Source organism: Sceloporus occidentalis, unplaced genomic scaffold (assembly GCF_023333645.1).
Source record: "Sceloporus occidentalis isolate IW3139 unplaced genomic scaffold, rSceOcc1.0.p SCAF_2, whole genome shotgun sequence".
NCBI lineage: Eukaryota > Metazoa > Chordata > Lepidosauria > Squamata > Phrynosomatidae > Sceloporus > Sceloporus occidentalis.
In genome coordinates, this window is record NW_028316982.1 from 34,854,776 (window position 1) to 34,864,783 (window position 10,008).

The window sequence follows — 10,008 nt, forward strand, 5'->3', positions numbered from 1 at the left end:
ACATTTTTACTACACTACTTAGACTGGACTTTGGGACGAAATGTTTGCACTTTATACAAAAGGAGGGGGGAAGCACATTAATACCAATAATATTCTGTTAGGTCGACGTTTAGACTGTAATAATACAAAGTAATTCACATTTTGGTACACATTTACTAGCACATCCTTGCCATTCAGTACAAATAGTTGGTTTTGCTACCGCCTCCCTCCTTCCCTCCCCCTTTCGACCTCCTCCTCCTCCTCCTCTCCCTTTCACCCTCCCCCACCCCTATTTCCCCCCTCCCCACCCCACATATATGCAAAGACCACAATTCCACATATCCCCTTATTCAACTTGTGGTATAACTATTTACAAAAAAATCAAACAGTACATTGTAAGCTAGTATTTCTGTATTTACAGGAGGGGAAGGAAGAAAGAAAACAACAACCACAAGGCCGCTGCCCCAAAAAAAGAGAAGACATGCAGTTGGAGAACTCCAGCCAGTGGTTCCATTTCAAAGCCCTGCACCTTGGCAAGATGGCTTGGTAACCCTGCCCTTCTCACGCACGCTTTTTAAAAATACAAATACAAAACAAAAACAAACCCTTTTCTTTCTTTCTTTTTTTGCTTGCCCAAGGCTTTGCCCCCCCAAGGCGACAAAACCAAAGCAAAAACCAGCAGAAGATGAAGAAGAGAAAGAGAGCCAGAAAGAGAGAGAAAATTCTTGATTGGATTCGGTCCTGGGTCTGTGGGCAGCATTTAATCGGCTGGGAGATGGGAGGGGAGAAGAAAGTGGGGGAGCCCAAACCAAACACACACACGCACCCAAAAAAATCCTGTTTCGAAGTTCATTAATTTCCGAGTCTTTTTTTAAATAGGGTGGCTTTGCATTTGTTCGCTCGTGTGTGTTGTTGGGGGGTTTTGTTTGTTTGTTTTTAAACATACCATTCGTTAAAATTTGACGTGAGCGTGCTGTGGCTGGACGTGTGATGGACTGCTGAAGACGAAGGGGATAAGGAGCTGGTGGTCTGGTTTTCTGTGGATGGAGAGACGATGGTTGGAGGGGTCGAAGATTCATAACCCGAACTGGCGGCGGGAGAAGGCTGGGACCCCTGCGTGGAAGATTCGTGGACCTAGAAAACAGGAAAAAAGGATAACAAAAGGGCAGTGCTTGGGGAGAGAGTGTAGGGAAGGTTATGGAGAGGGGGGTTGTGCAAACACAAACACATACACACATACACGGGTTGTGCAGCCTTATAGGGAACATAAACATGGGTCGAGGGTGTTGGGTACATCTGGAGTTGGGGCTGAGCTACCCCAAAACCTTAAACCCCTGAGCTCAGATCCGAGACTGAACTCTCCATGCCACAACAGGAGGAGAAAAGGCTTGAAGTTTGAAACCCTGCTCTCCTAATCGGGATGGGGGCTCATCTCACCGAAATCTGGAGCTTTCCACTGTACACAAAAGAAGGGTTTGGAGGCTCGGGCTGGTGGCAGAGGGAAAGCGGAGTCAGTTCAGACTCCCCAGCCAATCTTTTTTTATTTTGCAAATCCTTCCCCTTGGAGCAAGGCATCACCCCAAACTAGCCCCAAACCGAGATTCAGGCGATTTATAGGCTTGGGATCTGGGGCATCATATCCCTCTTGGAGCAACGCCGACAACTCTGTCCTTCTTTCCCAAAAGTCCTTTCTGGATTGGAAACGTGGATTCGGCCCAGCTCCCAGGTTTCGGGACAACCAGGTCGGGAGGCTTTCCCCCTGTTTCTCAGGACTCCCCCAGGTCTTCCTATCTCCTCGATTCCCCCCCTACTCCTCGTCGTCCCCCCAAAAAAAAGACTCCCAAGTCATCCCCGGCGCCTTTTACGAATCGGTGGAAGAGGAGGAAGAAGCAGCAGCAGCAGCAGCAGCAGCAGAAAAGAGGCGAAGAAGGCCCGCCAGGCCAGGCACCGAGGCCGGCCAAGTCAGGCCAAGCCGAGGCCCCCATTTACCTTCATGTGTTTGCGGAGGGAGCTCGGGTGCGTGTAGGACTTGTCGCACATTTTGCAGAGATAGGGCTTGTCGGAGGTGTGGACGTGCATGTGCTTTTTGCGGTCACTGCTGTTGGCGAAGCGCCGGTCACAGCCCTCGAACTCACACTTGAAGGGTTTTTCGCCTAGGACCAAAACAAACAGAGTCGTCGGGAACCGAAATCGGGCCCTTGCCTTTTCATACATTCACCCACACACACCCCGACCCTCCTTAGGGTAACTTTTACGATATATAAATATGGGGAAACAGTCCAGTAAACAATATATATGCCATATATCTCTCTCTAGCTAGCTAGCTCTTATTTACTCCGTTCATTTGCTCCAGGCTTAACATTTTCTCAGAAAACGGATGCCTAACCACGGTACATTTCTAAGTTTGGGCCGAGAGAGGCAAGTCACCCCTCTGACGGCTAAATTCTGCATTCATTTGCCTCCCCTTCTTCACTTTATTTAACTCGCTGGGTTCACCTAACCATCTGAGTCTGTACAGTTGCTAAAACTCCCAGTGCATTTTACTTTTCTAATTTTTAAATACATGTATATATTTATATATATATTCACAGTATAATGCCAACTTCTTTATATTTTTAGATAAACCCACAACCGTTTTAAAGAGAGGGAAAAAAGGAGTTTTAAAAAAAGATGGGTAGAGAAATTTCAGAGGAGGAGCTGGCTGAGCTGGAGATTGCAGCGATCCCAACTCCTGTCTCACCATGGAGTAACCGAGCAGCTCCGTTTACTTACAATTGTCCCACATAATTAAATATTTACAAGGGGTGAATTGATAGGAAAGATTGCTGGGGTTAACTAGCCACATTTTCAGCCGGATTTCTCCCCAGAAGACACTCTCTTCGGCTCCCAAGTAATGAAAACCGATAAATTTCCCCGTTCAGACCGCTGCCATATTTTCTTCCTCAAACCCCTCCCCCCAACTCTTCCCTGCCTTACATTTCTAACCCCCTCCCTCAACTTTATTTTCCCTTTTTAAAAAAGAGAAAATAACACATAAAAATAAATTAAAAAAACCAAAACGCCCCGCGTTGGATTTATGGCATAAATGGTTTTTTAAAACTTGATCTGAACCTTCTGCTTCCGGTTCTGTGTAGGGAGAGAAGGACCCACCTCTCACGATTGTACTTACTTCCCCTCCTCCACATACAAACGCACACCAAAAGAATAATAATGATGATGATAAAATAAAAACCCAACAACAACAACAACTTTAATTTGTTTCGGAAAAGGCCTTCTTTTCAGAAAAAAAAACATCTCCAGCAACTGGTCCAAGGAGCCGGGAAAAGCTGCGGGGCTGGGAAGATGAGAAGATGAGAAGTTCCAGCTACCGCTTTTGTTGTTGTTGTTGTTGTTGTTTGGAAGACCTACCTGTGTGCGTCCTTTTGTGGATCTTGAGGTTTTCGGAGCGGGCAAAGACTTTCCCGCATCCCGGGAAAGGGCAGGGGAAGGGCTTCTCGCCCGTGTGGACTCGGATGTGGTTGACCAGTTTGTACTTGGCCTTGAAAGGCTTTCCCTCCCGGGGACACTCTTCCCAGAAGCAGATGTGGTTGCTCTGCTCGGGCCCTCCGACGTGCTCCACCGTGACGTGGGTCACCAGCTCGTGCATGGTGCTGAAAGTTTTGTTACAGGACTTTTTGGGGTTGGCCAGCTGCTCGGGCTCGATCCACTTGCAGATGAGCTCCTGCTTGATGGGCTGCCGCATGTAGCGGAAGAAGGCCCCGGCCCCGTGGTGGGCCGCCGCCATGTTCATGTTCATGTGGCCGTAGCCGTGGAGCTGCGGGGAGGCGTAGTGGTCGGAGCGGGGACTGGTGACTTGCCCGTACTGCTCGGGCCGCCCGTACATCTCTCCGGAGAAGCCCAGCCGCATCTGCCCGGCGGCGTTGACCACGTTGGGCGAGGCGTGCCCGGCGCCCTGGTCATGGAGGCCCGGGAAGAGCAGGTGCCCGGCGGCCTCGCCGTGTCCGTGGGCCCCGCCGAAGCTTCCGGCCGCCGCCGCTGCCGAGGCGAAGAGGCTGTGCTGGGCGCTGGCCGCCGCCGCCGCCTCGCCGAAGCCCCGGTTGCGGAAGAGAAAGTCCCGCGTGGAGTTGAAGGCTGCGGCGCTGGAGTACGCCGATCCGACGTGTCCCGGGTGCGGGTGGTGGTGGTGGTGGTGGTGGCCCAAGGCAGCGGCGGCCGCGTAGCCCGGCGCCTGCGAAGTGAAGGCCGTCTGGCCCGCCGAGGCCAAGTCGTGGCTGCTGGGGTTCAGCTTGAAGGCGCCCATGCCGGCCTCAGCGAAGGGGTTGATGCCCAGCCCGACCTCCCGCTCCGTCACATCGCCCGCTGCGTGGTGGCGAGAGGAGCCGAAGGTGGTCACCCCGAGGGCCGGGTACTGCGGCCCCGCGTCCAGGAGCATCGTCGGAGCAGCCCGGATCTCGCGCCCGGAGACCAAGCAGAGGCGGCAGCCGCCGTACAAGGAAGCCCCGGCCTCAGCCGCCGCTGGAGAAGAAGCGCCTCCGATCCCCGCCGCCTCGCCTCGCCTCTGGCTGCCTTCCTCTCCTCGCCCGAGTCCGCCCGGCCAGCCCCACTAAAGCCTCCGCATCGGGAACACCCCCTTCGGCATCCGCGCACCCCAAACAGACACACCAAGACACACCAACAGGGGAGGGAGGGGGAGGGAGAGGATGGGGAAGAAGAGAGCTAGGAGAGGGAAAAAAGAAAAGGGGAGAAAAAGAAGAAAAGGGGCATCGGCGCAGGCAGAGGAGAGGAAAAAGAAAACACACCCGATCTCTCTCTCTCCCTCTCCCTCTCTCTCTCTCAGTCTCAATCTTCCCACCCACCCCCCTTCCTCCTCCTCTTCCTCCTCTTCTTCCTCCTCCTCCTTCTTCTCCTCTCTCGGACTGCACTTTTCTCCTCTTCTTTTTTTTTTCAATAGGGAGGAGGCACAGGATTCAAAAAAGACCCCGCTCGCAAATCACAATAGTGGAAAAAGAAAGAGAGAGGAGGAGGAGAAAGCAAGCAAAGCGCAGACGGGAGGAGGGAGGAAGGGGGAGGGAAGGAAGGAAGGAAGGAAGGAAGGAAGGAAGGAAGGGGAAAATACAGAGCAAAAATAAAAATTTAAATTAAAAAAAAATAATCATCGACTTCCTTCAGTTCTGAAAAAGAAAAAGGCTAGAGGAATGTCAGGACCAACCGCGCGATTTTTTCCTCCTCTCTTCCAGCTCTTCCACTTTTTTCCTTCCTTTCCCCCCTTTCCGTTCTTGTTTTTCCCCTTCCTCTGGTTTTCTTTCTTCCCCCCCCCCCCCTTCACTTTCCTGGTTGTTGCTTCTTTTCTTTTCTCCCCCCCCCTTCCTTCTCTTGCTTTGTTTAAAAAAAAAAGGAGAGGCGCAAATCATGCACAATATTGTCTTTTGCGGTTTATCTTCCTGGGGAGAAACTTTCACCTCCTCAGCCGGGCGGTGAACGCGAGACTGATAGCGGCAATCATTCCTGCAGATAAATGAATTGAAAAGACGACACCGTCCCCCCCCCCTTGATGAATGGGAGAAGGGGGCGGGGCTACGTGAGGGCCGGCGTCGCCGATGATTGGCCCCCGGCCCTCCTTCCTCGCGCTGCCAGCGCCCTCCTTCCTCGCCAACTAAGGGTGCGCAAAAGGGCCCTGCTCTCCTGATTGGCCCGCGCCGCTCATCAATCCCAGGTATTGTGGAGCTCATTGACATCACTTGTGACAAACAGGCTTGTACAGGAGTAGCAACTTTTTAGATACATAAACATATAATAATATATAGGTATATAAAGAGGGGGTTTGGGGGGGGTCTCTCCAACATACTCCCAAGGCCTCTGCTCTATAGGGCTTTGGGGGGAGACTGAGAAAGGTGTTGCTCCTGTGCAAGGTTTTACTTTCTCTTCTTATTTTTTCTTTTTCTTTCCTTTCTTCTTTTGATGGTGGTGATGGGTTCCTGGCGATCGAGACCTCTGAACAACACTGAGCAACTTCTTTTTTTCTTTTTTTTTTTCTTTTTTTTTGGTGGGGGGCTTGACTAAGGACATCCTTTTGTGACTGGCTGCTTTTCAGTGTGCGCTTCCTCCTTGTTTTGTCTGTGAGGCTCTCCAAAACGCTTGGGCTGGTTACATTAGCTTTGGCTTTAAAAGAACAGGCTGTGGGTTTCTTGGGGGGGAGGGGGGATGACTGTTCCATCATTCTGTGTAAATTTTATTTTTCCTGAAAAAAAATATGTAGCCCCCATCAAAAGGCAGGTGGGTGAGAGTGCTTAACTTTCTGCTTTTGTGTGTCTGTGTGTAGTGCTGTTGTTTCTCCTTCCAGCCTCACTTTGTTTCTTGTTTTCTCTCCCCTTCCTCCTCCTTGTTACGCGATCGCTTTAATTCAGGTGTGTGTGTGTGTGTGTGTGTGTGTGTGTGTGTGTGTGTGTGTTTCTGTGTGTGTGCACATAGACATTGTAAATTTCCCCAAAGTAGCTGCTTTTGTCTCTTCTGGGCTGCATGGAGTTCTCGGATCCTGGGGTTTTTATAGTGTATTAGAAATCCTCGTTAGATGGGACCAGTATAAATTTTCTGACGCTCAACCCTTTTCTAGTTCACAAATCAGTCACCCTTGTCACATTTATTGAAATTCCTCAACTTGCCACACCAGGACGGTGGAAAAAGCAGGCGGCGCCTTTGTTGCTGACCAAGCTTGTGATCGCCAGAGAAAATTTACTTACCTTCAGATGAGTGAGCAGAAAAAGAAATAACACTCCCTTTGATTTAGTTAGGAAAATGCAGACATTTGGATTCAGTGCAAACATACAACACTTGCTTGTTTTCTAGATGCAACCCCTCGATTAACCTGCCTTTTCCCCAGCTCAAGCCTATTGAAAAACTACGGATAGTTCCTCTTTGTTCCCCCAACAAAGAACCATTGACTATATATTAAAATGACTGTCGAGATGTAGAAGTATGGTCCTTCAAAAAAGAGACCATCTTTGTGACTCAATTCATTAAGGAAAGCCACTTGGAAAGGACGTTATCCCCTGGGATGACTGGGAATTTATTTATTTGTAAGAAGCTGGGTTGACTGAGAATATAGATTAGTAAATATGGGGTAACAACTCGGGGCAACTGTTTTAGTATCCAGATATCGGAGAAGGAAAAGAACAAGAGCAAGAGGGAGGGAACAGAAGTTCTCCAAAAGTCAGAATCCTTCGGGGTTTGCATTTTTAGCCACTCTCCATATGACTTCATTGCGCCTTTCCACACAAATCTCTCCTCTTCTCTTTTGGGTTAGGAAATAATTCAGCCCTCCTTTATATAATGTTCCGAATTTTAAAGCTGAATTTTTGAAGGAAATATGGAGAATGGGGAAGATCTTAGAAACCGGGTTAGATGTTCCTTAAAACACAGGCACACAAACACACCATTTCCTTTTGCTATCTTTCGCCGTGCAGTGAATGTTACAGATCAGATTTCGGGCGTAGATTCAATACCGAAAGGAAGGTTTTCGAAACAGTTTAGACAGTGCGGGGATTTTTCGTAGCTTCTTGCTATTAAGAAATGATGCTTGGGCCAAAAAAGGTTTCCAAAGAAGGCAAGAAAAAAAGGGAAGAAAATAATATCCAGGGTCCTAAAGCAACAGGTCTGGAGCATCGATAAAAGAAATAAGTCTGGGTTGGACTTGGGCTGGGGAGATGAAGTGTCTGTCCCTCCTTATCTTCTGTGTCCTTAACCCCAGAGCGAGGAAGGAGAGCCCCAGGGACATTTTGACCCAGAGAGGGATAAAATAAAAATAAAAAACCCTACATCTCTTTGGAAATGGCATAAGGCAGCAGCTTGCCTTCTTCAAGATCCAAAGCAAAACGTGACTGGGTCTTCAAAGGTCTAATGGGCTAATGAGCGTTTATTTATTCATTTACTGGGTCTGGAGTATGTCCACGGGTCAAGTCCACCCGTGGCATTTGTGTGTGCGTGTGTGGGTCTCTCTCTGTGTGTGTCTCTGTAAGTGTGCGTGCGTGCGAGGAACGGAGGGAGCTATGGGCTTGTGGGCTGCAGAACTTCTCAAGTGGGATTTGCGGCAGGCTCTCTGCACGACACCAGAGTGGCTCCGGTTCAGAGAGCCCCAGGCACCGAGGTGACACCGAAGCCACTAAAAAAGATCCCCCCGTCGGTCGCCTCCCTGCTTGGCCAGACCTTGCCCAAGTGCTCTCAGACGACGCCAGGGCAAGAAAGGAAGGAAGGAAGGATGGATGGCTGCCTCCCTGGAATCGCCCCAGAGGTGTTTGGGTTTGGCTTGATCTCCCCGCAGCCCACCTAGCCTCCACCCATCCACCCACTCGCCCCCGCAAGCCTCTCCTCTCGCCCCCTTCCAGTCTTTTGTCCTCTCCTTTCCTCTCCTTTCCTTTCTCTAGTGTTGGTCAGTAGTGGGCAGCAATGAAGGGACCTCTGCTTCAACAGGTGGAGTGGGGTAAGTGATTGGCGTGGGAACTGGGGGGGAAGGGAGTGGGGAAATGCGGGTTCCCTTTCGCCACGGTCAGGCCAACCGGGCCCTAGGGCGGGGAGGGCGACGATGGTCCACATTGAGGAAATAATCCAGTCGGAGACCGCTTTAGCTGCCCTGGCTCAGAGCCAGGGAATCCTGGGAATTGTAGTTTTCTGTAGCACCAGAGCTCTACTGACAGAGAAGGAGAAGTGTCCCAAAAAAACTACAGCGTCTAGGATTCCCGAGCAAAATCGAGCCAGGACAGTTAAAGCGGTCTCGATCTGGATTATTTCTACAGTGTTTTTTGATATTTCACTTCCAAGAACTCTGGTTTGTGAAGATACGAACCAAAGCAGCCCCCCTCCCGGCGCAGGGTAAAAGTGGTTTGACACTTTTTTGGGGTAATCTCTTAGAACCCGATCCTCCACTGGAGACTCTGGTCCCTCAAGCTAATGGAGGGCGGCAAGGGTGTCTTCCCCAAATCTCCAAGGCCAGGAGATCAGGACTTTTCTGGCGCTGCCTCTAAAAGAGGAGTTGCCACTCCAGGTCGGAAGGCGGTAAATGGGACGGTGGTGGGAAAGCCGCGATGGTCACGCAATAGAGGGGGAACAAAGGGGAAGGACCAACAAGCTGGATCCTAAGCAGCCGACGCTCGGGACTGCCCCCTTGTGTGCCCTGAAGAAGTGCCGTGGTCCCCGAGCATCCCAGCCTCCCAAACAGGTTTTTTGCCTTTTAGCTGGAAATGCCGGGAAATCGAGAGGCTGGGATTGGTAGTTCCAGGTCTTGCCCTTTGAGATCTCGGTCTGGCGTCTCTCCTTCTTTCTCTTTTTTCTCTTTCTCTGCCGCACACTTGAGCTGCATCCGCACTGGAGAAAGAATCCAGTTGGACAGCACTTCTAACTGCCACGGCTCACTGCTGTGGAATTCTGGGAAGCGTAACAGAGCAGAGCTTCCCAGAATTCCACAGCATTGAGCCATGGCAGTTAAAGTGCTGTCAAACAGGATTATTTCTCCAGTGCGGATGAAGCCTTGGTTAAGAAAAAGTTAAAAACCCCTCTGTGGATAAAGGTCTCCTGTCTAAGACCTTGTTGTTTTTCACAATGGAGTCCTTTGATTCCAACTTTTATAAGAAGGTATTATTATTATTATTATTATTATTATTATTATTATTTTCAGCTTTTTGCCGCCAAGTTGACTTTAATTTATGGTGACCCTAGGAAACAGAGACCTCGAAAGTACCCGGTCATCACCTTCCCTTTTCAGGTCTTGCCAATTCAGGCCCCTGGCTTTCTTGATTGGGGGGGGGGGGGGGGACCCGAAGCCCTCCCAATTATTTTTGTTTTCGAAAATGCAAAGTCTGGATGAGAAACAGGAGTGGAATAGGGGGTTTCCCGAGTCTGAAGAGGACCCCAGAAGGATCCCTCCAGCCCACCAGCCCACCGCCTTTCCCCCACATTTCCCCAGCCGGCCCTCCTTAGGGATCTGGCCGTTCCTCCCAGTGGCGGGAGAGGTGAAGCCTGCTTCATTTCCTCGGCTACTGT

At 50.2% G+C, this 10,008-nt stretch overlaps 1 protein-coding gene across 1 annotated transcript; it reads right to left on the minus strand.

Annotated features, from left to right (window-relative positions):
• Positions 1 to 289: 289 nt before the first annotated feature.
• LOC149318144 (zinc finger protein ZIC 1-like) lies at positions 290 to 5,261 on the minus strand. Its single transcript, XM_089507731.1, has 3 exons — positions 3,388 to 5,261; positions 1,969 to 2,132; positions 290 to 1,113 (listed from the first exon to the last, which is right to left on the minus strand). Exons 1-3 carry the CDS (start codon positions 4,409 to 4,411, stop codon positions 916 to 918), a joined length of 1,386 nt encoding a protein of 461 aa, XP_089363857.1. The 5' UTR covers positions 4,412 to 5,261; the 3' UTR covers positions 290 to 915.
• Positions 5,262 to 10,008: the final 4,747 nt, after the last annotated feature.